Genomic DNA, 27,825 nt, shown 5'->3' with positions numbered 1-27,825 from the left:
AATGAGGATAATCAATGGGACACAGTAATACCAGGGTACAAAATATATTGGAAGGTCGTGCTGGTGGGGGAGTGGCACTATATGTGAAAGAAAGCGTAGAATCAAATGAAGTAAAAATCTTAAATGAACCAAACTGTACCACAGAATCTCTATGGATAGTAATTCCACGGTCTAATCATAAGAATATAGCAGTAGGAATACATACAGACCACCTGACCAGGATAGTGATAGGGACTGAAGTGCTCTGGGAGATTAGAGAAGCTATTAAAATAAAAAACTCAGTAATAATGGGGGATTTCAACTATCCCCATATTGACTGGGTACATGTCACCTCAGGACGGGATGCAGAGATACAGTTTCTCGACACCTTAAATGGCTGCTTATTGGAACAGCTAGTCATGGAACCCACAAGAGGAGAGGCAATTCTTGATTTAGTCCTAAGTGGAGCACAGGATCTGGTCCAAGAGGTGAGTATAGCTGGACCACTTGGTAATAGTGACCATAATATAATTAACTTTAACATCCCTGTGGCGGGGAAAACACCACAGTAGTCCAACACTGTAGCATTTAATTTCAGAAAGGGGAACTACACAAAGATGAGGAGGTTAGTTAAACAGAAATTAAAAGGTACAGCGCCAAAGATGAAATCCCTGCAAGCTGCATGGAAACTTTTTAATAGAGGGTCAACTTAATAGAGTTAAGTATATAACTTAACTCACCATAGAGGGTCAACTTAAATGTATACCCCAAATTAAAAAACATAGTAAGAGAACCAAAAAAGTGCCACCGTGGCTAAACAACAAAGTAAAAGAAGCAGTGAGTGGCAAAAAGGCATCCTTTAAAAAGTGGAAGTTAAATCCTAGTGAGGAAAATAGAAAGGAGCATGAACTTTGGCAAATGAAGTGTAAAAATATAATTAGGAAGACCAAAAAAGAATTTGAAGAACAACTAGCCAAAGACTCAAAAAATAATAGCAAAATTTTTTTTAGTACATCAGAAGCAGGAAGACTGCTTAACAACCAGTGGGGCCACTGGACGATCGAGATGCTAAAGGAGCACTCAAGGACGGTAAGGCCATTGCGGAGAAAATTAATTCTTTACATCAGTCTTCACAGCTGAGTATATGAGGGAGATTCCCAAACCTGAGCCATTCTTTTTAGGTGACAAATCTGAGGAACTGTCCCAGACTGAGATGTCATTAGAGGAGGTTTTGAAACAAATTGATAAACTAAACAGTAATAAGTCACCAGGACCAGATGGTATCCACCCACGAGTTCTGAAGGAACTGAAAAGTGAAACTGCAGAACTACTAACTTTACTCTGTAAACTATCATTTAAATCAGCTTCTGGACCAAATGAGTGGAGGATAGCTAATGTGACGCCAATTTTTAAAATGGGCCCCAGAGGTGATCCCAGCAATTACAGGGTGGTAAACTTGACTTCATACCAGGCAAGCTTGTTGAAACTATAGTAAAGAACAAAATTGTCTGACACATGGATGTGCATAATTTGTTGGGGAAGAGTCAGCATGTTTTTTGTAAAGGGAAAGCATACCTCAGCAATCTACGAGAATTCTCTGAGCGGATCAACAAGCATGTGGACAAAGGGGATCCAGTGGATATAATGTATTTAAATTTTCAGAAAGCCTTTGAGAAGGTCCCTCACCAGAGGCTCTTAAGCAAAGTAAGCTGTCGTGGTATAAGAGGGAAGGTCCTGTCATGGATTGGTAACTGGTTAAAAGATAGGAAACAAAGGGGAGGAATAAATGGTCAGTTTTCAGAATGGAGAGAGGTAAATAGTGGTGTCCACCAGGGATCTGTACTGGGACCAGTCCTATTCAACATATTCCTAAATGATCTGGGAAAAGGGATAAGCAGCGAGGTGGCAAAATGTGCAAATGATACAAAACTACTCAATATAATTTAGTCCCAGGCAGATTGCGAAAAGCTACAGAAGGATCTCTCAAAACTGGGTGACTGGGCAACAAAATGGCAGATGAAATTCAATGTTGATAAATGCAAAGTAATGCACATTGGAAAACATAATGTCAACTATACATATAAACTAATGGGGTCTAAATTAGCTGTTACCACTCAAGAAAGAGATCTTGGAGTCATTGTGGATAGTTCTCTGAAAACATCTGTTCAATGTGCAGCGGCAGTCAAAAAAGTGAGCAGAATGTTGGGCATCATTAAGAAAGGCATAGATAATAAGACAAAAATATCATATTGCCACTATATAAATTCATAGTACACCCACGTCTTGAATACTGCGTGCAGATGAGGTCGCCCCCCTCTCAAAAAAGATATATTGGAATTGGAAAAGGTTCAGAAAAGGGCAACAAAAATGATTAAGGGTATGGAACGGCTTCCATGTGAGGAGAGATCAATAAGACTGGGATTTTTCAGCTTGGAAAAGAGACAACTAAGGCGGTATATGATAGTGGTCTATAAAATTATGACTGGTGTGGAGAAAGCAAATAAGGAAGTGCTATTTACTCCTTCTCATAACACAAGAATTAGGAGTCACCAAATGAAATTAATAGGCAGCAGGTTTAAAACAAACAAAAGGAAGTATTTCTTCCCACAACGCACAGTCATCCTGTGTAACTCTTTGCCAGAAGATGTTGTGAAGGCCAAGACTATAACATTGTTCAAAAAAGAACTAGATAAATTCATGGAGGATAGGTCCATCAATGGCTATTAGCCAGGATGGACGGGATGGTATCCCTAGCCTCTGTTTGCCAGAAGCTGGGAATGAGCAACAGGGAATGGAGCAGTTGATGATTACCTGTTCTGTTCATTCCCTCTGCGTCATCTGGCAATTGGCCACTGTCAGAAGGCCTCTTATGTGATGCTTTGAGTACAGTAGTTTCCTCTGATCAATTAAATCCTTTACATATGATCACGAATCATCACAGCTCAGCAGCCAATCCAGTTTACACCCAAAATATGCTAGTGTCCAAGTAACTTTCTTCCACTGTGAATTATGCCTAGTACCTTGGGCACAGCAGGAAGGAAAGATGTTGACTGTCCTCCAAGAAAGATAAAAGTCTCTCCATGTCTATGACATACAATACTAAATCACAGAGTGTTAGTAAAACTGTATGATTCTTTTTCCTGCTGTTAATCTTATTTTCAATTCTTTTTAACCTCCTGGTAATAATGTCTGCATTGCTACAGGCTTTGGTGAGCTGTGGCTTGGTTTAATCTTCTCAGCAGAGGGGAATCTTTACACCAGCAATGTGTAACTAATCTGGAGCATATTCTGGAGTATAAAATGTCATCTATAATTCCAGAACTACCACACTGCTTATCCCACTCCTGATCCAGTTCTTACCTGATCCTGTTGGTGGACTAGCTCGGTGGTTTCATCTGGTGCTGGGTGCCACTTTTTTTAAAAGTAAGCCTTTGGTGAATTCAGGACTGCTGTAATCTACATTCAAACTCTCCACAAGTCTGCGGATGTCTGGATCAGGGATGTTGGTTTGGGGGCAACTCTGGGTTGTGAGCACTGAGAACTATTTCCAGTATATGGAAGTGTGATTCAAAAGTAACTTTTAGGGGTTTCCAAACAAACCAGAACAGGCCAAACTCCTCCCTAATGTAACTCCATTGTGGCTTATACAAAATCATAAGTATCTTGAAACCCACTGTCACTGCTGCTGGTGTTTTCTTTCTTTCTTCCTTTTTTTTTTTTTTTAAAGATAAGCAAATCTGGTGCAATGGAAGTGAAACTGCACTGTCTCAGAGACGGGACGTAAGAAGGCAATTTGTGTGGCTGCTTTATAGAGCCAGCTTTCACTGGGGATTTTTCATGCATCATCTGCATATAGAACAGTATGTAACTTTCTCATAACGGTTTCTTAGCCATTGGGGGAATTCTTTTAACCGAAGCTACCTGCCTTCTGGCCTTTTGGCTAAGATCCAATATAACATCATTTTGGAGATGTCCTTGATTAGCAGGCTATCTCCTGTTATAGGGAGACAGACTATGTGATCTAATAGGCCTTTTCCATGTGTTACCACTGGAAATGGGGCCATACCAAAATCCCAGGTCTGAATAAACCTCTTTATTCTTTTGGGAAGTTCAGATCTGAATTTGGAGACCAACTATGATCCACATCAGCTCAGTTTTGTTGTATGGAAAAAACCTTTGTCAGAATGTGTTTACATTAAAACAAATGCCAACTAAATCTTGCAAATTCAGCTTTAATTTTAAGAACTTTTAAAAATACGTTGGGGGGGGGAAACGTGAAGAAGATGATGTCTCAGGGAACTGCAGGAGGTCTATGGAGAACCCAGTATAGTAAATGTAGTGAAGTCCCAATCACTTCATTTGACCGGGCATGTTGTTAGGATGATGGAAGACACAACCAAACAAGGCATTTCTTGGAAGGACATCCTTGTGGTGTCCAACCTCATGGCTAATAAGGAGAAGATGGAGGGATAACAGTGAGCAAAGTCTAAGAGCTTTTAATGTGAATTACCCTCAACTGGAAAAATATGCCCTTGACAGAAAGGGATAGGGACAAATTTTGAGAGTGGCCAAGGTCCTCCATAGTCTACAGAGCCAGGAAGCAGTAGTAGAAAAAAACACACAGTTTCCCACTGTATTACCTTCTATGCATAATGAGAAGTACTAGCCTGCCTGGAGGAGGAAGAGGAGGAGCTGAAATGCTGAACTAACAAAGGAAGAACAACAATTTAGTTTTAACAGAGTCAAAAGAGAAAATTAGACAGGGAAGGGGAATCAAGGAAATGATCTTTTGAAAGCAAGTAGAACATCAGAGGGCAAAGGAAGAGCTATGCGCCTTTTCTTTTAATGTGTGTAAATGGCAGGAGAAATGAGAAATCTGCTTGACTGCTTAGGTTTGGGTATGGTGCCATTATCATAGAATATTAGCACCTTATACGAATTAAAAGCAAAAGACAATAGTGATCATCCTTTCTCTTTCTTCTGAGTGGGTAGCACTAAGCTACTCGACTGGTTTGTGTTTGCATGTCTGTATACAAGAGGAGCTTTATTCAAGGAAAGCCAACTTGAAGAGATGAGCTTTGCATTTAGTGCTGAATATAGGCAGGCTGGTGGTCATTCTTGCTGGACCTTTTCTGATAGTGAGTTCCATAGTCTCTAGGTCAAGACCTACTAAAAGTTCCATCTCCTGCATGCCACAGGTGTTCCCTACTGGATGGCAGTTTCATCATTCCAGTGAAGTGGAGCTGATGTGGGAAATCTTGGTTCTAAAGGGATAGATGTTCTCCGAGGTAGCTAGTCCCAGAGACAGCTTTGACAACAGAGACCTTGAAATGGACTCTGTATACAATGGGTAGGAGGACAGGAAGCCAATGCAATGGTTGTAAACACATTTCTAGTAGCATTGGGAAAGCAAGAGGAGGTGGGGTATAGAACAGTCTCTGAGAGACAGGTAGGGTCAAGGATGGTGAATTTTTAAGGATGAAGGGAAATAGAGCATGTTTATAGGCAGAGGGAAAGGAGCCAAAAGTCAAAGAGAGGCTTTCTGCTTCATGCCCTGGCCTGAGGTATGAGTGGGAGAGACTGATGATACCAACAGCTGGCAGGTGGAAGCACTGGGGAAGCAGTTTGCCTTAGAGAGCCATTACTTTACATTGATTTTCCACATATTTAACAGAGCCACCATATCTCCAGCCTGCCAGCCCACAGTGAGAAAAGCCTCCTGGCTACATTAATAACATTGAAATGCTATCCAGTTGCAAATCTTTAGCTCCTGGAGCCACAAAATAAGCCTGAATGAGCTAACTCTCTAACATACCTTTCCCAAACTGGTTACCAACAATGGCAAAGGCTTGGAGTTGGGTGTTAACAGTGAGCAGCTGGAAGTTGTCTGCCAGGTTCACCATCTGTTTGCTGAGACACTTAAATGAATTCCCCACCGTAGCTGTAAACAGCTGCTTGCTTGTAACATTATGCCATGAACCTGGAGGCCACAAAGAGAGAGAGAGACAAATTGGAAGAGACAATAACTCTATGGAAACATTTCTGAGGTTGAGTGCTGGCTGATTCTGAAGAGCCTTTGTTCCACAACGCTTTGGGAGGGCAGTAGCCACTTCTATGGATGCATATTGGAACAGTCTTTGTGTCACAATGTTTATCAGCCCCAAAGATGTTTTTTAATGGCTGCTTTAATGAGCTGACCTTGGGAAGATGAGAGTTTGGGATGGGTTTGGAAAAGCACACAACAATTCACATGCTTTTTCAAACCTTACCTGAAATTCTCTGTGAAAATTGGCATTGATGGTAGCCCTAGATAGGCATGTCCTTTGGGCCTGCTCCTTCTTTCCCTTTTGGTGTTATTAATCAGAAGTAGCTCCATTAAAGTCAATGGAATTCTCATACGTGAGAAGAGAATCGAGCACATAAGCTCAGATCCTGAAAGGCATGTTGGCACCTAACTCCCATTTAAATAAATACCTTTGAGGATCTGGGCCATAGTCTCCAGCGCTATCAGGACACCCCTGCTTGAGTGATTACTTTAGTTTCATTCTTTTTCTGTTGGCCAGAGAATAACAAGCATGAATCACAAGACTAATGAATAACATGTGGGTCAAAACATATGTAAAATTAATAATAAGGAAAATATATAATGATGGTGCAGGATTCATCACTTTGACTAAATAGCATTCTCTCTAGAATTGTTTTCCATGAGTTAGCACTTCAGATGTCACTCATTTATGGTAAAGCTGTCAGCACCAGGCCTGTGTGAGAAAGAGAAAAACTTGGGTCTGTTGTGAAGATGGGTCAGAGACAAAATTACAGATCTTGACACCAAGAGTTATTAAAAAAGAGACTGGGTTAGGATCCAAATTTTACAATTGGTTCTTATATTTACACTGGGCCAAACCAACATGCCTGACATGACCATTCCTGTCAAACACTTCGGGGTGTTTGGAAGCTGTATCCAGATCTGAATTTCTGTGGTGTGTGTGCTTGTTTCTGGTTTATAAGTCACAACATTTCTGGTTTACAAGTGACAAAGTTTATAAGTCACAAAGTTTCTCTCTGGGTGCAGATACAAAACTTTCCCAAAGCTGGGTTTGGACCCTTCTCCAGTCTATATCAAGGACAGTTGAGAGGTATAGGAATGAGTTGGAGACACAAGTAGGAAAAAATAATTGTGATGAGTTAACTGCAACTTACTCACATCTTTTTGATTTTTAAACCATAAAAGTTTAGGTAGAGGCTAATTTGAAAGAGTGACTAAAATACAGTCACCTATCAGCAAAATCATGGCTCTTAAGCTAAGGCAGCCTAAATCCACCCTCACATATGTAGACCCCAGATATGTAGAAAACTGAAAATAACTGATAAGAAAAAAATCACAACAAAATTAAATCAAGAATGGTTTGGAAATGAAATTAACACTGCGAATATAAAATACACAAACACTTACCCACGGAGGGTATCTTTAAGCTGGCCTCAACTGTACTGATGTAATAGACTCTATCTTTCTGCAAAATAACAAATGAATATCGTTAGTTGCCATTGCGCCTTAATGTTTGTGAAATATAATACACCATATACTGCAGAACAGGGAAGACAAACCCAGCAAAATGGACTCACGGAGGATATGAGAAGAAATAGTTATTGTCTTGCTAAACAAAGCAGGTGCTTTGTGGAAGAAACTTAAATTCCATTGCCCTATGGTGCTTCGAGATTATTATTAATTTTCCAGATGCTTTACAAAAGCAAAAAGTCACAGGGCCAGGTTATCATCTGGTGTAATTTCAGTTCTATTGATTTCAATGGAGCTGTGCTGATTTATAGTGATTGAGAGTCTGGCTAACAGTCCCGGCCCTGAAGAGTTTAGATTCAAATTTCCAAACAATCCACGAGGGTCATTAAAAATAAACCAAGGGTGAACAAGGAAAAATGGGCTAAGGTAGCAATGACGAGATCACACAATTATTCAAGATGGGAACATATCAAAAAAATCCTCCCATCAGATCCTGAGACTCAACTCCCTCAGCCATAGGGACTTTATTTTACCATTCTGGTGCCAGAGTCTGGTACAAGCACCCTGCCATATACACTGCAGCTAATGCTCAGTTCAGTTTAAGTGGATCATGTGGGTGTGATTTGCAGGTGTTGTATGTGAGTATAAGCTATATATTTTCATATGCAGTGTTGTTGTAACCGTGTTGGGCTCAGGGTATTAGAGACAAGATAGGTGAGGTAATATTTTTTATTGGACCAACTTTCCTTGGTAAGAGAGACAAGCTTTAGAGCTTACACAGAGCTGGCCTGAAGAAGAGCTGTGTAAGCACCAAAGCTCGTCTCTCCCACCAACAGAAGTTGGTCCAATAAAAGATATTACCTCACTCACCTTGTGTCTACACATTCCCCTGTCATTTGTGGTAATTGCGTGTAGGTGAGGGTTCAGCAAGTTTTTCTATTACACAAGTTAATAGGCACACGATGAGACCTTTTATTTTTCTACCCAGGTTCTGCTTTTATACTTGGCGGGAGAATCTCCACACTGCTGTCTTTAGTTGAATTTATGTATGACTTACACAGAGCTGAATGGTGGCTTTAAATCAGTCTCACAGCAGCAGCTCCTGGATTCAAGGTGCTTGGGACAGGAAGATGTCTGCAACAATTTGTGCATTTCCACTGTGAGTAGAGATCTCCTTTTTCCAGTTTGGGTTTTGCTTACCTTCCATTCAGTGTAACAACAATTTCAGGTAGAAGCACATCGCAAAACAAGAGAGGAAACTGAAACAGGAATGTTCCTTTCTGTAACTTCTGTAATTGCTCACACCTCCCACAAGGCCAGCTTGATTTCACAGGCTTGCAGCTTTGTGGAGTGGAAAATACCTGATATCATGACAGCTGACTGTGGTATTTTCAGCTGACCATCCTGCATGGGTATTGCACTAAAGCCTGGTGGAGTGTGATTGATTGCTCTGCCCTGGAACCCTCACGGAAATGAGAGTTGTATCTTATGAGGCTATTCCCAAGGAGCAATATTTTAAATGATAGAAACACAAGTTTCAGGTTTAGAATTTGGACCTCCTCTTGCAGCCCTGCTGCGAGGCTGAATTACTAGTGGCTTCAGCTACAGCTCTGTATGGAAGGACTGGAGGGTTAGACTGCTGGATAATTGCCAGCTGGCAACTATTCTCCTCTTGTGCTTTTCCTTCTCGAAGTAAGGAGAGTCTTAAGGCTCACAGGTTTCAACAACAATAATAGAAAATGTGTGAAACTCCATAGTCAGAAAAAGAGGAAAAATTATACCATTGCTCTTTCTATAGCACTGAAGATTTCAAGCCCTTTACAAATGCCATTTACACCTCATAACACCTTTGTGAGGGAAATATTAGAATGCCTATTTTACAGATGGTTAAACCAAGGTATAAGAGGGCTAATGATTTGCACAAGATCACACAGCGAACCTAGGAATGTTGACTCCTAGTGTCCCACTCTAATCACTATACTCCAGTGAGAAGCAGTTGTCAGTGAAGTTCCTGACAGACAAGTGTCCATATCACAAATAAGTTGCCATCTCCATTAGCAACCTTGCATTCTGTCCAGACATGGGACCAATTCCACTCTGAGGAATAAAACATCTGTTCTTACTGATCATATGGTTGGTACATTACAGGCCTTCCTGTTTTCAAACCCTGTGCAAGGACACCTGCATGTGGGTTCATAGAAGCAGCTACTCATTTATCTGTCATCACATTTCAGCACTGCAGACATGTGACTTGAGGGTTTAATTCTGCTCTCAGTTACACACTGATGCAAATCAGGAGTTACTGGAGCTATACAAGCATAAAATAGGGTGACCAAACAGCAAGTGTGAAAAATTGGGATGGGGTGAGGGGTAATAGGAGCCTATATAAGAAAAAGACCCAAAAATCAGGACTGTCCCAATAAAATCGGGACATCTGATCACCCTAGCATAAAACCAGTTTGCCTGTGACCAGAATCAGTCCTTGAGAGTCTGAAGGTTGACTGTACCAGACTGAAACTGTAGCAAACTGAGTTCTGAGCAGCTCATATTTCAAAGCCCTGACACCCTTGTGAAAGCTTATCTTTAAGTGAAGGATAGATTGTGCAATGCTGTTCCATTAATCTCATTGTTCTGAGGGTGAGAGCATGCACTACTCCCAAGGTTTCATATCAGTATCCTTAGTGCTGCTGCTCCAGCTGACGCTTATATGTACTTGAATCACAGGACTTGGTCTAAGGATCCTTGCAGGGTAGGAATGCAGCTCTCTGAGTGCAAGGAGAACACATCCAAAACAAACACTTAAAATATTAACCGATCCTTTATTTTCAAACATTTACTTCGTATATTTTCCTTTGCCTCACATTTATTCCTCTTTCCTCTGCAGTTTTAGAAATCTGTCTCCAGTCAACCAAGGGAGATGGTTATTCACCAGAATCTAATATCGTCACATTAGCCAAATATTAACAACTTTGGGCAAGACCCGTAGATGGTATAAACTGGCATTGCTCACTCCAATGTCTCCAACAGACCTATGCCGATTTACACCAGTTGAGGATCTGGCCCTTTGTCCAAAGGTGAATTGTGAATGTTGGATGATTAACCACTTGCATGTTCCCTAACACAGCTGTTGCTAACGGGGGCCTAGGATGATTTCCCTGACCAGTGTGGAGGACAGAGATATTCTGTCCTGGAAGACTGATTGAATCAAAATCAAGGTTTTGGTTTCACCCATTTAATAGGTAAGGTTCAGCTATGAAGCTCAGACCCAAACCCAAATGTTTCCAAAGTTCAGGTGTGTTCAGATTTGGGCCCCTCTTCATGTAACAATCTTGTGGGTTTGTGAAATTAAATCACAGAGGCAGCTGATGATGTTTCAGTTTTATTACAGTCTCTTTTCCATTTTAAAGACCTTTTGTCGACTGCCTTGTCCATTGCATTCATAGTACAAACTTCTCTTTGTAGCACTTCTGGTGTCACGGCACAATCCCTGTTGGCCATCATAGAATCTATTCCCTCTGCACACCAAAACCCTAGGCATGGGTGTCCATATAAACCAGAGTCCCTTGTCTCTTTAATTGAGGGCCCAGTGCCAGATTCCTGACATGCACACAGATGTATGTATTCAGAATAACATGGTCACTGGCATGCCATACTGTATTCTACATAGATGTTTGGAATAGAGATGGCCCCAAACTAAACCCCGGACCCAAACACCTCTGAAGTTTGGTGGTGGAGGAAATCTGAATTTGCAAATGTCTCCTCTCTTTATAATCGGCCAAACCAAAAATTCATGTATAAAAAGTCCCATATTTTGAGCTGTGTGAAATCCACATCCAGGTTTTGAGTGATACCCTGTTGTAATATCAATACTTCGCCCTTCTCTAGTGCCTTCAACCAGAGGATCTCAGAGCACTTTACTGACAATAATTTATTGAGCATCAGAACACCCTGTGAAGTCTTTGCAGATGGGGAAAATGAGGAACAGGGAGATGAAATGACTTGCCCATGATCATGCAATGAGTCATTGAGTGTGCTGGCTATAGAACTGAGGAATTGAATCCCAATTCCCCAGCTCTGACCTCTGCCTTGCTGTAAAAAATTAGAGTGCAACAATTACCTTTACAAAGGTGAAGCTTATAAAGCCTCCGTTAAAAGTTAAGTTCAGATTTGATTGCAGATTTCCACAGCTTCCAGATGTTTGTGTGATGCTGGGATCAATATTGAAGTATCCCTTCTTCTGCTGTGGAGACAAAAAAAAAAAAATTCCAGTGTAGCTCAGTTAGAGACAAAACAAACAAAAAAAAGAAATACACAGACACTTAAGAGCTTTCTGAAATCGAATCGATGAGTCTGGATCAATAGCCTTGCGGTTGACTACTATGCAAGAGACCTTGGGCTGCATTATCCAATCTGATCTCGTACTTCCAGGGACTTAGCACTGCAGATTGCGCTGCGTGTCCCTAACATCATTTCTGCAGACCTGAACTCTAATCTGATTTGGGTCCCTTTAAGGCTGAGAACACTTCAATCTAACCCTCTGTGGACCTTTCTCACATAATAAAACAATGCATCGCCATCTGGTAAGGAGATATACTGGAGCAGAATAGGTCTGCAGGTTAGAAACAGGGTCCTTTAGTGGTGTGAGGCGCTATGCTTAGCTTTGGACCATAGTGAGTAACATATACTTTCATCTGCACTTAGCAGTCATCACATTTAAACAACATTTAGAATCAAAATGAAAAGGTTTACAATAGTAAGGATTAAAAACACAAAACAAGAAACCATTTGCTTTGGAAAGGATATAAATTCCAATGCTTCATGGTATAATCCAAACCTCTACCTAATGAAAATTAGGACAACCTTTTCCATATGGGCAGGTTATTCTGTAACCAACTAGTATGGGGTTTCTTGCATCTTCTTCTGAAGCATATGGCACTGGTCACTGCCTGAACCATTGGTCTGATCCTCCTGGCAATTCCTATGATTCTACAATATCAAAGAGCCGAAATCAAAGACTTCCATCTTTGAAACACTAATTGATAATTTCTCATCTCTCTTATGACTCTCCAGTTTAAGCATCTTTTTAAAACAACTCAGATTGTAACTCACTTACAATTCTGGGAAACAGGTACACTTCTTACACTGATGTCTAATTTTGCGGCATGTGATAATTGATTGGAATTGCTTTGAAGGAGGCAGGATAAACTCAAACTAATGAAGAAAGATTGGTACAAGCCTCAGATCATGTATCTCTTTAATGCTAATGAATATTGCATCTCACCGTCTTAGAATTTTGAACAATCAGCTCCAATCCCATTGATGCTTTAATGCAGTTCACACTTCCATTGGAAACATTGTAGGCTCCAGTAGTGGGTGATGATGTATTAGGTGCAAGGGTGGGCCCCACAGTGGCTGTCGTAGCGGGTCTGGTTGTTTGATTCCCTGGATGAATGGTTGTCATGTTGGTTCTGGCTGTAGTTTTTGCTGCTGTATGTGTTGTTTGTTTAGTTGGCTGCGTGGTGGTCTTTACAGCTGTCTTCTTGGTTGTTGCTGTAGTTGTTACTGCTAGGGTTGTAGTTTGATTGGTTGGTGATGTGGGCTTTGCAGTTGTCTTCTTAGCTGCAGCTGTAGTTGCTACCCTTGAGTGGGTTGTTTGGTTGGTTGGCAGTGTGGTTTTCTCAGTTCTCTGGATGGTTGTCTTGTTAGATGTTTGTCCTGTAGTTGTTACTCTTACATGGGTTGTAGTTTCATTGGTCGGCAGTGGGGGCTTTGCAGTTGTTTTCTTACCTGCTACTGTAGTTGTTAATATTAGATGGGTCACCTTGCTGGTCAGCTGGGTGCTGTTTTCTCTTGCTTGCGTTGTCATGTTAGGGGCCGATGCTGTTGTTACTGGATTATGGTTTGTTGTTTGGGTGGCAGTGACTACAGATGTTCTTTGGCTTAATGGGGTAGTTATAATATTACTTGTCCTGCTGGAGAAAAGTGTGGTGACTGCATGGCTGGAAGAAGTTATCTGATATGGGGAAACTGACTGAGCAGAAGTAGTTCTCTGTAGGAACAAAGTAGATTGTGGGGTTGATTTGAGCTCCATCTCGTAATTCCCCACATCAGCATGGCAGGATAAAAATGCTGCAAAGGAGTAAACAGGTCATTAGACTAGTAACCTTCATTGCTTATAACCTGTTTTAACTCCTGTTAAAAATCCTTTTATAACAATACCCTAGTCTGTTATATTGTTGCTAACTGGAGAGTTATGCAGCTTGGCACATTGGGTCATTTCATTCTGAAGCGTGACGCAATGGGGAGCAAATAAACACCATTAAAATAGTCACAGGACAAACTCTCAGCACCACGGGTTTGCTGGGTGCTAAAGATCTGGGATTTTGATCCTTGTTGCAGCCTTTTTCTAGGGAGGCGATGGGTTTAGCTGAATAAGTAATGTGAGCAGAAACAAGAAAAGAATAAAGGTATTTTTCAGGTAGGTCCGGTCTTTTTATCAAGGAAGAGGGAAGGAATCTGTAGAAGGTATGGATTTTCATAGCATTCATCTCATAACAATCTGTAGAAGGTACAGATTTTCATAGTAATCATCTCATAACATTTTGAAAGCTGCCGTTATTTGTGTAGTCCTATTAGTGTGGAGAGAATGAGGGAAGGGCATTTGCTCCACTGCACCAGCTGGTCCCTTTGGACCCACTGGGAAGGCAGTGGGGACCGGAAAGCCCAGATTTAGTTCGTGCGCTTGGTTGTTGCTATTGCTGGCTGCTCTGGGGGAAGGATCCTGAGGGTGCGGGACTTCCAGGGTCCTCCCTCTGCAAGCTGCCTCTGTCTGGAAGGTGGATGGGGAGGCCACTGAGGCTGGTGCCCCAGGCAGGTACCTCTTGTCCTGCTTCAACACAGAAATAACCTCCCCTCTGACTGTACAGCCCCGTAGTTGTCACCTACCACCACACACTAGAATCCATATGGGGTATCATCAAACAACTGCAACCCATAGTCGATGGGGACCCATCCTGAAAAAAGTCTTTCCTGAACCTCCTTTTCTGGCCTTCAAACAACCCTCCAGCCGCTCCAAGCTCATCCTCGGAGGCAAGCTCCCCACAGACAAGGACCCACCAACGCAAAGTAGCACCAGACCCAGATGCAACAGACGCCAGAACAACAGATGCAAAACCTGCAGACATATCTCCACTGCTACAATGATCAACACCCTCCCACAGCACACCTTCCAAGATCCATGGATCTTATACATGCCTATCACAACATGTGGTGTACCTCATCCAGTGCACTAAATGTCCCAATAACAACCTCATGGGTGAAACCAGACAATCACTACACCCTCAAATGAACTCATGCAGGAAAATGATAAAAGACAAAAACACCATCTCACCTGTGGGTGAATACTTCTCACAAAGTGATCACTCTATAGCTGACCTATCAGTCCCCATCCTCAAAGGGGATGACACGTTCAAATGACGAGCCTGGGAGTGTAAATTCTTTACTCTGCTAGACACTGAAAATCATGGACTGAATAGAGACATTGGATTTATGGCTTATTACAACAACCTGTAACCCACTAACAACCCCCACAACCTGAGTTCTCCCACCCCCACCCTTACTTTCCTCCCTATGACTGGAGGGGTGTTAATGGGCCACGTCACCTTGAATGGTCCCTTGAAATATGTGCTAACTACTTATGCTAACCCATCGATAGTTAGCAGTACTGTAAGTAGCATAACTACTTATTCTAAACCTTGTATTTAACAGTGACACTTTGAATTAGGCCATGTCCATACTAGCGAGTTTACAGCAGCACAGCTGTACCCATGCAGCTGCGCCACTGTAAGGTCACTCGTGTAGCTGCTCTACGCTGACAGGAGAGAGCTCTCCTGTTGACATAATAAAACCACCTCCATGAGCAGCAGTAGCTATGTCAGTGGGAGGAGCGCTCCCGCCGACATAGTGCTGTGCACACTACCACTTATGCTGGCATAATTTATGTCACTCAGGGGGGTGGAATAGTCACACCCCAGGGAGACATACGTTTTGCCGACATAAGTGGTAGCGTAGACATGGCCTTAGTTTCCCAGACCTGAGGAAGAGCTCTCTGAGGCTCGAAAGCATTTCTCTCTCACCAATGGAAGTTGGTGCAATAAAGCTGTTACCTCACGCTCACCATTGTCTCACCAGTACCATAGGCAGCCTACAGTGTGCACTGGGAAGAGGGATTTTATTATGCTGGCCAAGGACAACAGAAAAGGTTAATTTCATCAACGTAGCACTCCACCTCTGATCAGGGCTCACTTTAGGAGGAGGATGGCAGGATCAGACAGGACACCTTAATGGTCAGCCATGTAGTCGCCAGTGTTGGGGTCCAGCAGACAGACTACAGAAGCTTTGGTCCTGGCAGACTGCCTCTCTATTCCCAACCGCTTGCCATCTGCCTCTTCCCCCCCCCCTTTTTTTTAACTGCTTAACAGACTGGGTCTGGGCAGGTCCAGCACAACTCCAGTGCAACAGGTGAAATGTCTGTGAGAGACAAAGTCCCGAGGAATGCGTGCAAACAATGTGTCTATACTGGGCAGCCTACACTCAAAAAGGGAAGTGGTGCACTGGGAGATCCAAAGAGGGATCCCAAGGAAGGATCAGGCCTCTAAAGTAGCTGTCCTTCAAGAGAAACAAGGTTCAAAGTCTAATGTTATGTTGCTTTTTAGTAAATATCTAAAAAGATTCAAAAGAGCAACAATTTTTCTCATGGGATGAGATTTCAGACTTTGTAACATTTACAGAAAGTTTATATTGTGCCTCTTGCAGAACCTATGAGTTTGCTACAATCTCACCACTTGTGCACCCACTCCAAGCACACAAAAAAAGCTCTTCAGCTCCTAAATCTACACAAGCAATTTAAAAAAGTACATTCTGAAGTATGAAAGGGTTGTGAGTATAACTGTGTGTGTGTGTGTAGGGGTGGGGGAAGAGAACAGGCACTGTAAAAACAAAGGCAAGTTAAGAGAAGTCATAAGTGTCCTGCCCAATTATATATTCCCTGAAGTGCAACAAATCCAGGAAGTAGGTGAAGTGTTTTCCCTTCTTGTTTAGGTGAAATTGCAGAACAGAAATCGCTTCCCCATTACTGGGAGAGCAGATACCCTTAGGTCCAAAATGATTCATGTTCCAGGCAAAGCATGTGGTCTATGAGTGAAGATCTTCACTAAGTTAGCTGAGAAGTTTATTTTAACTTAGTCCATCTGGAGGAGCCATATATAAGAATCTGCACCCAAATTATACAGAAGATGGGATTTGAGATTCAGATTCTAGGTTAAATCAAGCCTAGAGGAAGGTTCAAATTAATTGGTGCTGGAATCTCATAAACTGTTCTTATGTTTGTTTGTTTGCCCAAAATAGAAGAACATCTGATCTTTCAAAATGTCCACCATCATAGGATATATCCAAACTGGATCCAGAAAATAAGACCTTTTTGGTTTTGGATCCAGTCTCGAACCAAAACAATTGGAGTGGATCCAGATATATGGGACTGATTCTGACCCCACTGCTACCCCCCAAAAAATAATTGTGCAGAGGGGTGAGGGTTGTGAATTATATGCTCCAGATCAGCCTTGCCTCTAATCTTGATCTGTTTTCATTTCAGTGTTGAAAGGACTATATTTCACTTTAGTTCTAACTATTACTATAACCTGAAAATACAATTCAATACAATAGAAGGGCCACATCTAGTTAGCATGACTGACATCTCAGATAATAAATATTTGTTATCAGTAGTGATCTAATTATGACAACATGCTTTTATAGTCATATTTGAACTTATCTTCCCAGTTCAGATTCTCCCAGACTTTAATTTATTGCTTTCACAGCAGTTGTATTATCCCCTTGCTTATGGTCATATTGACCATGGCCCATAGAGAGCAAACGCAGTTGCTTCATTCTATCTACTGTGATGGGGCAAGGCAGTATGACTGCAGGAAAGTAGTGAGAAACAGGTATGTTAGCCCCAGGCTAAACAAATCCCTGTTACCATGGGAACCAAATGGCAGTTGCTCCAGGTTAATCAAGACACCTGGGGCCAATTAAGATCCTTCTAGAAAGCAGCAGAGACAGCTAGGTTGACTGGGACACCTGAAGTCAATGAAGGGCTGCCTGGAACTAGTTAAAAGCCTCCCAGTTAGTCAACTAGAGGCGTGTGTCAGGAGCTGTAGGAGGAAGCTGTGCTGCTGGAGAAACTGGGCAGGACAAACACTATCAGGCACAATGAAGGAGGCCCTGAGGTAAGGGTGAAGTGGAATTGGGAGCTGCTGTGGGGAAGTGGCCTAGGGAATTGTACTTGTCCTGTTTCAAAAAGTCAGCTACCAATAGCTGCTACTATTAGGGTCCCTGGGCTGGAACCCAGAGTAGAGGGCGGGCCCGGGCTCCCTCCCCCACTCTCCCCAATTAATCACAGAGACTGTGAGACAACAGAGACTGTGTGAGGGAGGGTTGCTTCTTTAGAACTCCCTGGCTGTCTTATGATGAAAATGGCTCAGTAGGCTGTGACCTTGCCTCTAGAGAGAGAAGGACTACGTGGAGGGTCACAGTGAGCCTCTGAGGCTAGTGTAATCCACCTGGAAGGGCAGGACCCACTGAGACAAGGTCAGAGCTTTGTCACAACTGGTGTCAGGGGTGGGATCAATTGTTCACAGCATGGCGGAAGAAAGAGGTTAAAAAAAAAGTGCACTGGGGTTTTGGGGTTTTTTTGTTTTTACCACAATGGAGGAGGTGGTGAGAGCTCTGGTACAAGCCATGGCAGCCCAGCAGGAGGGTTCAGGTGATGATGCAACAGGAGTCTATGCGGCTATGCAGGAAACCAACCAATTATTAGTGGGCCAGGCGACCCAAGATCTCGCCCTCCTGCGAGAGGTAGTAGACCAGCTGAAGATCCTCACCACCCAGGCCCAGGAGTCCGATGGGACGCGAACCCTGAGGGCCACTGGTTGTTTGCCAAAGATGACGACAGAAAATGACGTAGAGGCATATCTCCTCTCATTCAAAAGGATTGCTCAGCATGAGGCGTGGCTCTAGGATCAGTGGGCCAACATTCTTGCCCCTTTTTGTGCGGAGAGGACCAGAAGGCCTACTTTGATCTGCCTGCCAAGGACGCTGCTGACTATCCCCAGCTGAAGACAGAGATCTTAGCATGATCAGGGGTGACAGCAGCAGTACGGGCCCAGAGGTTCCATGAGTGGAAATACCAGGAGAACAAACTTCTGAGGTCCCAGCTATTTGATCTCATACACCTCGCGCAGAAGTGGTTAGAGCCCAAGGCGTGCAGCCAGAAGGAGATTTTGGAGACTTTGGTCATGGACCATTACATGCGGGGACTGTTGCCAGATCTCTGCAAATGGGTAGGCCAGAACGATCCGTCCACCTACGACAAAATGATCACACTGGTAGAAAGACAGATGACAGCCAGGGAATTGACCCGACTACCCAAGGAAGGCCCCTTACGAAGCAAGCACCAAACCCCAACCCTGGAAGATTGGGTGGCCAAACCTCCGGGGAGCTCTAGGTGGAAGAAGAGGGGGGATGAAAAACAGCTGGGAACCCAGAAGGAAGGGAATGGCCTGAATGGGGGAAACCCTGGGGCTAAACCCCCTAACCCACGTGATAGGGGAGTGACTAGAAGCAATTATAGATGTTATGCATGTGGGGAGTGGGGACACATAGCAGCACAGTGTCCCAGCACCGAGGAGCTTACACAATGTAACTTGGGGGATTGGGAAGTTCTGTGCTTCCTTATCTACCTCACAGGTGTCACATTAGCCCTGCATAACTACACCAGGCCTGTGAGAATAAATGGGGTGAAGACTACAGCGCCTGTGGACTCTGGCAGTGTTATCACCCTCATATCGGGTAAGCTGGTAAAAAGTAGCCAGCTGCTACAGGCCAAACGCACAGCAGTGACATGCATACATGAGGCCGTGAGCCATTACCCCACCATCCTGGTGGGGATGGAGGTTCAGGGGAACCTCACAGTGGGTGTAGTTCCTAAACTCCCAAATTCTGTAGTCATTGGAAGGGACTATCCAGGGTTTGATAATTTACTTCCCCCGGAGAGGCTAGAGGGAGGAGGGGACCCTGAGGGCAGCAACTCATCGCTGGGGGAATGTCAACCTCCAATGTTTTCTGAGATTTCTCAGGATCTGTTCCCAGCTCCCAGAAAAACCTGGAAGACCAAAAACGAGAGGAAGGCCGCGAAGGACGTGGGAACCTCGATCCTGACCCAGGGCCAGAAGAACGCCCTAGTAGGCAGATGGACACGGGCAGCAGAAAGCGAAACTTCCACCGCGGAAGGTGAGCCGGAGGCCGGCCCCAGCCGTGACTGCGGCAAGTAACTGGAAGAAGCAGGAGCCAGCCCCTGGGACCTAGGGCAGGTTAAACCCGGAAGAGAGACTTTTGGGCAGGCCCAGGTGGAGGACACCAGGTATGATAACACCAGGAGAGAGGTGGCTGAGATCAATGGGATACCTGTGGATGGGAAGGTCTGGGGACCAGGACCTTACTTTATAGTGAAGAAAGATCTCCTGTACCGGATTGTGCAAATGCAGGAGCAAGAGACACAGCAACTTCTGGCGCCACAAAAACATCAAAAAGCTATATTGAGCCTCTCCTACAGTCACCTTTTTGGAGGACACCTAGGGATAGAGAAAACCCAGGCACAGATCCTGCGGAGGGTCTTCTGGGCAGGAGTACATGAAGATGTCCAGTGGTACTGCACCTCCTGTCTGGAGTGTCAGCTGCATAGCCCTCACCCACACGTGAGGGCCCCTTTGATACCTCTTCCAATAATAGAGGTACCTTTTGAACGAATAGTCATGGATTTGGTAGGGCCCCTAGAGAAGACCGCTCAGGGCCACCAACATGTACCTGTTGTCCTGGACTATGCAACCCGGAAGCCGCCCCCTATGCAACACGGCTTCCAAGACAATAGCTAAGGAGCTAGTACAGATCTTTGCCTGGATTGGACTACCCAAGAAGATCTTGACCGATCAAGGGACACCTTTTGTGTCCAAGCTGCTGAAAGATCTCTGTTCATTGCTTCACATACAAGCCCTACAGACGTCTGTATACTACCCGCAAACCGATGGCCTTGTGGAAAGGTTCAATAGGACCCTCAAGGTCATGATCAGGAAAGTGGTAAGCCGGGATGGGAAAGATTGGGATACACTACTGCCTTACCTCATGTTCGCCATCCGGGATGTCCTGCAAGCCTCCATGGGCTTTTCTCCATTTGAACTACTATACGGGCGCCACCCCTGGGGCATATTGGATATAGCCAGAGAAGCCTGGGAAGAGGAGCCAAATCCCAGAAGGAACATAGTCGAGCATGTACTGCAGATGAGAGATCGTATAGCCCAAGTTACGCCCATTGTACAGGAATATTTGGAGAAAGCACAGGAGGCCCAACAAACCCATTACAATCACCAAGCAAAGGTTTGACAGTTCTGACCAGGTGATGGTACTGGTACCCACAGCAGATAGTAAACTTTTGGCCCAGTGGCAGGGACCCTACGAAGTGGTTGAAGCCGTGGGGGAAGTGAACTATAAGGTGTGGCAGCCAGGCCGCCGGAAACCAGAGCAAATTTACCACATCAATCTTCTAAAACCTTGGCACAACCGAGAGGCATGCTTAGTCACCCAGGAGGCCCTTCCCCAAGTGGATAACCTACATGAGCAAGTGAGGATATCACCCAACTTGATGCCTAACCAAAAGGTCCAGGCAGCTGACATGATCAACCACAACCGAAACATGTTCTCTACGAAACCAGAGTGGATGACCGAGACCTATCACCATATCTGCACGATCCCCGGAACCAAGGGAACATTGAGACCCTACTGAATCCCAGCAGCCAAAAGAGAAGAGATCAAGGCCAAAGTGAAGAAGATGTTAGAATTAAGGGTCATTGAAGAATCTCACAGCCAGTGGTCCAGTCCAATTGTACTAGTGCCCAAACCTGACGGTACCACAAGATTCTGTATTGACTTTCACCGACTGAATGAAATATCCGAATTCGATGCATACCCCAGACCACGCATCGACAAACTGGTTGACCGACTGGATAGTGCCCGGTTCCTGACTACCCTGGATTTGACAAAAGGGTATTGGCATATTCCTCTGACCAAAGAAGCTAAGGAGAAGACAGCATTCTCCACCCCGGAGGGGCTATTCCAGTACACTGTCCTCCCTTTCGGGCTACATGGGGCCCTGGCCACATTCCAGTGCCTCATGGATAAGCTGCTGCACCCCTATATTAGTTACGCAGCTGCATACCTAGATGATGTCATCATCCATACACCAGACTGGGTAACCCACTTGGCGAAAGTTGAGGCAGTACTGCGCACCTTAAGGCGGGCTGGCCTCACTGCTAATCCTGCTAAATGCGCCATAGGGCTAGCAGAGGCTAAGTACCTGGGGTATACTGTAGGAAGGGGCATAGTGAAGCCCCAAATGAATAAGCTAGAGGCGATTCAAAACTGGCCCTGGCCGACCTGGAAGAAGCAGGTCTGCGCGTTCCTAGGCGTAGTAGAGTATTACCGACATTTTATTCCCCACTTTGCCACTAGGGCAAGTCCCCAAATGGACCTGGTAAAGGCCCAAAGTCAAGAAATGGTGAAGTGGACTGACTCTGCAGAGGGGGCGTTCACAGACCTTCAGACAGCCCTCTATAATGACCCCATACTCATAGCTCCAGACTTTAACAAGGAATTTATTTTACAAACAGATGCTTCTGAGGTGGGGTTGGGGGCTGTTCTGTCACAAATGGTGGGAGAAGAGAAACACCCGATCCTCTACCTAAGCAGAAAGCTTCTCCCAAGAGAACAGAAATACTCAGTAGTCGAAAGAGAATGCCTTGCTGTCAAATGGGCCATGGAGACACTGCATTATTACCTCTTAGGCCGGCAATTTACTCTTGTGATGGACCATGCACCCCTCCAGTGGATGCAGCAGAATAAAGAAAAGAACGCAGGGGTCACCAGGTGGTTCTTATCCCTACAACCATTCCAGTTCCGCATATGGCACAGGCCTGGAAGCCACTACGGCAAGGCTGCTGGCCTGTCACGAGTACACTGCCTGGTGCCCCGTGTTGCCCAACTCTATGGTGTTGAGCAGAGGGGAGGGATATGTGATGGGGCAAGGCCAGATGACTATAGGAAAATAGTGAGAAACAGGTTTGTGAGCCCCAGGCGATAGAAATCCCTGTTACCATGGTAACCAAATGGCAGTTGCTCCAGGTTAATCAAGACACCTGGGGCCAATTAAGATCCTTCTAGAAAGCAGTGGAGACAGATACGTTGATTGGGACACCTGATGCCAATCAAGGGCTGGCTGGAACTAATTAAAAGCCTCCCAGTTAGTCAGTTAGGGGGGCATATCAGGAGCTGTAGGAGGAAGCTGTGCTGCTGGAGAAACTGGGCAGGACAAACCCTATCAGGCACAACGAAGGAGGCCCTGAGATAAGGGTGAAGTAGAAGTTGAGGAAGTGGGGGCTGCTGTGGGGAAGCGGCCCAGGAATTGTACTTGTCCTGTTTCAAAAAGTCAGCTACCAATAGCTGCTACTATTAGGGTTCCTGGGCTGGAGCACAGAATAGAGGGCGGGTCCGGGGTCCCCCCGATTAATCATGGAGATTGCGAGACAACAGAAACTGTGCGAGAGAGGGTTGCTTCTTCCCACCTCCCTGGCTGTCTTATGATGAAAATGGCTCAGTTGGCTGTGACCCTTGCCTCTAGAGAGAGAAGGGCTACGTGGAGGGTCACAGTGAGCCTCTGAGGCTAGTGTAAATCCACCTGGAACTGTGGGTCCCACTGAGACAAGGTCAGAGCTGTGCGGTTTGGTGCATTAGCCAACAAAAATAGAAAAGAGGAAGCTGTAAGTTAACTTGTTTTCTTTAAGGTTGTGAAATAGCCTTAAATTTAAATTAATGTAGATAGAGAAGACACAACAAGAGTTCAGTACTGCTCAGCTTTTGGTACACAAAACAATTTCAGTACCCATTTTGATAATGTTTTCAATTTAAAATTCAGAGGAAAAAATTAAGAGGCAGGAAATTTTTCATAGAAAATGAAATCTTTCAAAATATGTTTTCCATCAAAATGTCATTTTTTATTAAAAATATTTCCTTTGAAAAATTTCAACCAGCTCCTCTAGTGAGGTTGGTAGGTTAGAAAAGCAAAAATGAAGCCATCACTTGATGGGTCTCTACATGGCCAGTCCTGGTCACTAACAAACCCCGAAATCTCTCCACCAGCCTAACGTCCATAACCAGTCCACAGTGGGGCGGGTTTTTTCGCGTCTCTCAGTCAGAGTGTTGCTACTCTTGCACATTCAGGTGGCTCGCTCCATCTTCTGAAAAGATGTTTGGACGAGCGAGCTTCATCCCAGAAAACATGTCCCATTGCTTGTTGGGATTGCTCTCCAGATGTGGGTTTCACAGCATTCTCTGGGCCTGTTCCAGTGCCCAGTAAAGCTGACCAAGTGCCCTTGGAAGGTGGCATCCACTGGATGTCCATTGCAGAAGTAGAAAGGGCCAAGCATAGGGATGCCCACCCACCCCTTCTTTGAGCCCCAGCCTTCCTCTGAAATGGTTTTGTTATACCCCTTCTCCAGGGCAAAGCTGACTGATAGAGATGTTGCTATTAACCAGGGGGACTTACACCTGTTCTAGAATCCCTGTAACAGCTATTCTGGCACAAGAAGCCATTATGCAATGATGAATCAGGCCTATGTCTCTTTCCATTGCTCCATAACACTTCAGGACATCTGCACCTGTATTTCCCCTCAGTGATCCAGCAAGATCACCCACTCTTAGGCTTCCAGCTTCCCCATTGCCTTTCTTGGGTGGAGTCCCTCCCTTTCTGACCAGGTTATCTTCCAGCAGCATAGTTCCCTGCCTTCACGGTGTTGTTCCCAGCACAGCCAGGCTGCCCAGGCAGGCCCACTTGCTTTCGCTTCAGAGACAGTTAACAGGTGTAATTGCTACAGTTATAAGTTACCACACAGGTCTTTCTCAGCAAGCCTACTTAATTCTTAAGGTACAAAGCACTACAGAGAAAACACATTCAAAACAATAAAAGAACCCATACGCATGCTAATAAGCTCACCAGAGTTCACCCTATAGCGGACACTGGCAGGAGCAGTTCTTCAACCACGGGATGCTAGGGGTTTCCTTGTGATTACAAGTTCATCACAGCTCCAGCTCAGAACAAGCACACCCAGTCTTATGGGCCTCGGTAGGCCCAGTCCTTCCAACCCTTCTCGAAGGATTGGGGCCCTCCATGAACTAGGGGTCCTGTCCATTGGCTGGATCAGGAAGAAGGCCCTGAGCTTGTATAAAATCAGCCTATTTACATCTAAAACTCCTTTCTTGGTCTGTTGGTCTCTGGAGAATCCAGTTTGAACTACCCGGGTGTGTGCGGCTTCAGTGGGCTGATAATGGAGGAAGTACATTACCATCCCCCTTCTACTGGGAGTTACATGTAATGCCACAACACAGACACAACTGCATTTTTAATACGATGTACCCCAAAGGTAATAACCCTAATTCAATCAGGTGTAACTTAATTCAATATACAGCAGTTTATCTTAGTTCTGTAAGACATATTCCGGATATTGTCCGTCTGTCACAGTCCCCATCTCATTTTTGTGTCAGAATGACTCAAAGCTGTATATAAACTCGCTGCTGCTTCTTTAGACACTCAGCACCCCAGCAGTTCATTTTTTGAAAACTTTTAACTTTTTTAAAGCCTCTCTTTCCACCTTGGCTGATGTAGGATTCAGTTCGTGAGTGTTGCAGACCCTGAGAACTGCATTTTTTTTTTTTTTTTTTTTACCCTGCAGTCCTTTCCACTTTAATAGAGCTCAAGTGTTCTGACATCGAAGGAACAGGGCAGTTTTCGAAGTTCCTTTTTACTAATCCGGGTTTGAAATCTCCATTTTCGTGCACTGATGGAAGAGAAGACAGCCACTGATTCAGGCTGCGATTGTCACTGCCACCAAAGGAATTTAGACACCCAATTTTCATGAATGTCAATGGAGAGTGTGTATCCGAAGCCCCTTGAAAATCTCAACCTTTGTTCCTTTAAGACAATATCCCATGTTTTTAGAGCAATCTGAGCCACTTCTACTCTCTTCTCCCCTACTCATTCCCCCTGATCCCCCCTTCCTTTCCCTTTCTGTTTAAGATACCTCCTCCTAAGTAAACTCCTCCCACCAGCCCCCCTGCCAAAAGTGTGGGACTAACATGACATTTGTTTCCCTCACCCTGTGTCTGGCTGGTCTATTTAAATTGTGAGATCTTTGGAGCAGGGACTGTTTGCTACTCTGTTTGTACAGTGCCTAGCACAATGAGGCCCTGATCTTGCTTGACCCTTAGGCCCTACCATAGTAAACCTGATTAATAATAATAATAGCTATAGGGTGAGGCAATAAAGAAACTGGCCAATATATTTTTCTCTCATCCAAATCCCTTTGCCCAGCTTTACACTCAGCGACACTAACTGCTCAGTGGCCACTCAGGGTTTTCCCTTTTTATGCTGTACCCAATACATGGCTGCTTTTAAGCGATGGACTGGTAATAGGGACAAACATAAGGCCTGATCCAGCATTTATTGCAGTCCATGGAACTATTCCCATTGGTTCCAGCTGGCTTTGGATCAAGGCCTTCAGGAAGTGGGAATCCACCTAATTTAGTTGTTTTATAAAGGGTCAGATCCAGTGGGAGCTTTTCAGGCCCCCAAACACTGGATCAGGCCCCCAGCCCTTGACTCCAGGCTTCCTTTCCCCCAGCCACACACAGAGAAATTTTACTCTGCAGACTTTTCAAAAACTCATACAGAATTTCTAAAAGGGAGAATCTGAAATAGAAAAAGATCCTCGGAAGCAGCTTCCCTCTGCTTAAAGGCAGCACAACAATATCAGTTCATTTCATTTCCCCCCGTCTCGTTCTGCTCTCCATTACAGTGACATAAATTCAGAGCAACTCCTGTGGACTCCAGCGGAACTATTCCAGATATAGGACACCAGAAACCAGAATTTGCCCAGGTTGATTACTGAAGTTGCTGTTCGTACAATTGATCTGATGTTTCCCCTGCTGAGCGTATTGCTGTGGTTAATGCTGCTCTGGGAAAGATTTTTGACTGTGTTCTTATAAGCTTCCTGCACATTAGGTGCGAATAATCCGTGCAGAACGACACGGCAGAGCCACCAAGCCATTATTCAAAGGCCAGATAGTTTCATCTGTTTCCTCAATTGATATTGCTTAGTTAATGCGGGTATTAAGAGATGTTTTAATATTTTGGGCCAGATCCTCAACTGGTATAAATCAGTGTAGCTCCACTGACTTCAGTGGAGTGGTGCTAATTTACACTAGCTCAGGATCTAGCCCTTTGACTTTTATTTAGATTAATCCCATGTAACTGTTTTCCCCTCGCTCCTGTCCTGTACCATATAGATTAATGTCTCTCCATGCATCCGATGAAGCTGTAGCTCACGAAAGCTCATGCTCAGATAAATTGGTTAGTCTCTAAGGTGCCACAAGTACTCCTTTTCTTTTTGTGAATACAGACTAACACGGCTGTTACTCTGAAATCTCCATTAACTGTGCATTAGCCGTTTTAGGTGCCCAGCATGGTCTTTATCTAACTCTTGTAACTCTAATATTTTCCGTGAGCTCCATAGGTTTGTTTGGGGATCTCTTTAACTGAAATCATCTGCTTCTTATTAATGCATTTACCTTACCTACCATAAGCTCAGGGTTATTTCAACACAGAATGCAAGGAAAAATATCTAAAGCAAAAACTCAGAACAGTGGCTGCACCAAAGCTTAAGCTGTAGCCATATTTACTAGCACATTTCTGAGCAATGGGAACATATTAATTGCATCATTATTTATAGAAGCAAATTTGTTCTCCATGTGTTAATCTGTTATTAAAAATAATGTTTTTAATGCAAAGAAACACAAACTTGCAATGACCAGAGGTCGCATTTGATGTTATAAAGCACTAGGAAGGCTATAACTCACCACAGGCAACGTTTAGCAGCACCACCTCCAGAGCACGCCTGCCCATGGTGGAGGCAGGACCGAGGCTAGCTGCAGTTGTGGGGTAAGGTGCTGCTCTTCCTCTTTGTAGAGCTGAAAGGTAAGGAACAAATGCCTGCCCAAAAGGCAGATCAATTTCAAACTGTGCAGACACCACTAAGTCACATGAACAGAGAGAGGGGGTGGAGCAGGGAGGAGTCAGTGTCTTCTCAGTGTTAAGCCACCACAGAGGAAAAGGTTGA

General features: G+C 44.2%; 1 protein-coding gene across 2 annotated transcripts in view; it reads right to left on the bottom strand.

Moving 5' to 3' along the window:
• LAMP3 (lysosomal associated membrane protein 3) overlaps nucleotides 1-27,825 on the bottom strand; it is a 33,939-nt gene extending 6,114 nt beyond the window's left edge. Inside the window, exons 1-5 of one of the 2 annotated variants that reach the window (XM_027833162.3) lie at nucleotides 27,566-27,825; nucleotides 12,777-13,624; nucleotides 11,613-11,735; nucleotides 7,433-7,490; nucleotides 5,795-5,959 (exon numbers count right to left, since the gene is read on the bottom strand). In XM_027833162.3, coding sequence (XP_027688963.2) covers nucleotides 5,795-5,959; nucleotides 7,433-7,490; nucleotides 11,613-11,735; nucleotides 12,777-13,624; nucleotides 27,566-27,611 — 1,240 coding nt within the window. In that variant the 5' untranslated portion in view covers nucleotides 27,612-27,825. The remainder of the gene's footprint in view (nucleotides 1-5,794; nucleotides 5,960-7,432; nucleotides 7,491-11,612; nucleotides 11,736-12,776; nucleotides 13,625-27,565) is intronic. The other variant, XM_027833161.3, reaches the window with a different exon arrangement.

The sequence above is a fragment of the Chelonia mydas genome, chromosome 9 (assembly GCF_015237465.2).
Source record: "Chelonia mydas isolate rCheMyd1 chromosome 9, rCheMyd1.pri.v2, whole genome shotgun sequence".
NCBI lineage: Eukaryota > Metazoa > Chordata > Testudines > Cheloniidae > Chelonia > Chelonia mydas.
Note: the sequence above shows the minus strand (reverse complement) of the source record. Positions and strands in the feature narration are given on the sequence as shown.